The sequence below is a fragment of the Suricata suricatta genome, chromosome 1, assembly GCF_006229205.1.
Source record: "Suricata suricatta isolate VVHF042 chromosome 1, meerkat_22Aug2017_6uvM2_HiC, whole genome shotgun sequence".
Taxonomy (NCBI): Eukaryota; Metazoa; Chordata; class Mammalia; order Carnivora; family Herpestidae; genus Suricata; species Suricata suricatta.
Genome location: NC_043700.1, coordinates 26,568,538 through 26,569,521, shown reverse-complemented (window position 1 = coordinate 26,569,521; position 984 = coordinate 26,568,538). Strand labels below are relative to the sequence as shown.

At 43.7% G+C, this 984-nt stretch overlaps 1 protein-coding gene across 1 annotated transcript in view; it reads left to right on the top strand.

The window, feature by feature from the left end:
- The first annotated feature begins 203 nt into the window (after window positions 1-203).
- GSR (glutathione-disulfide reductase) overlaps window positions 204-984 on the top strand; it is a 44,161-nt gene continuing 43,380 nt past the window's right edge. The window contains exon 1 of the mRNA XM_029950171.1: window positions 204-242. Within this exon, the coding sequence (XP_029806031.1) occupies window positions 204-242 (39 nt within the window). The remainder of the gene's footprint in view (window positions 243-984) is intronic.

Genomic DNA, 984 nt, shown 5'->3' with positions numbered 1-984 from the left:
CTCTACTTCTGTATCCACAGTTCCTACCGACTCATTTCCCCCACTCTTTATTTGACATGCCTATCTCCTTTTTGTCAGCCTTCCCATCTCACAGGTGAAGAAACTGACGCCTAGAGAGGTGAAGGGGCTAGGACAATGTGTAGTGGGAAATGAATCCAAGTTTCTCAGACTCAGACTCTTTACTCCTATCGTTTCTTGGCCTTATGGCTAAGATCGAGGACGGATTCTTCATTGCTAAACGCGTCAGTGTGTATCTCTTAAGAACAAGGATATTCTCTTACATAATCACAGTACAATGATCAAACTCAAGAAATTTTGCTTTGATTTAGTACTATCATATATTATACAGGCCACAGTTCAAGTTTCACCAACTCCATGGGCTGCCTGGGTGGCTCAGTTGGTTAAGCGTCTGACTTCAGCTCAGGTCATGATCTTACCCTTCATGGGTTCGAGCCCCATATCGGGTTCTGTGCTGGCAGCTCAGAGCCTGGAGCCTGCTTCAGATTCTGTGTCTCCCTCTCTCTCTGCCCTCCCCAGCTTGCACTCTCTCTCTCGGAAATAAATAAACCCACACACACACACACAAAAACACTGTAAAACAAATTTCACCAACTCCTTTATAGCGAATTTTCCCCAGTCCAGAATCCCATCCCAGGTCAAACCTTGTCTTCATTTCTCATATTTCTTCAATATCCTTTAACCTGGAATAGCCCCTTTGCCTTGCTTTATTTTCAAGACATTGATAGTTTTTAAAGAATACAGGCTAGTTGTTGTAAAATTCCCCCCAGAGCGGGTTTTTCTGAGTGTTACCTCATGCGTAGGTTCAGATTATGGATTCCCAGCAGGAATACTACATAAATGAAGTCGTGTACCTCTTACTGCATCACATCACAGGGCACACACGACAGCTGTCTCATTACTGGCATATTTAACTTTGATCACTTGGGTATGGTGGTGTCTGGGTCCCTGTAACGTTAGTTTTTT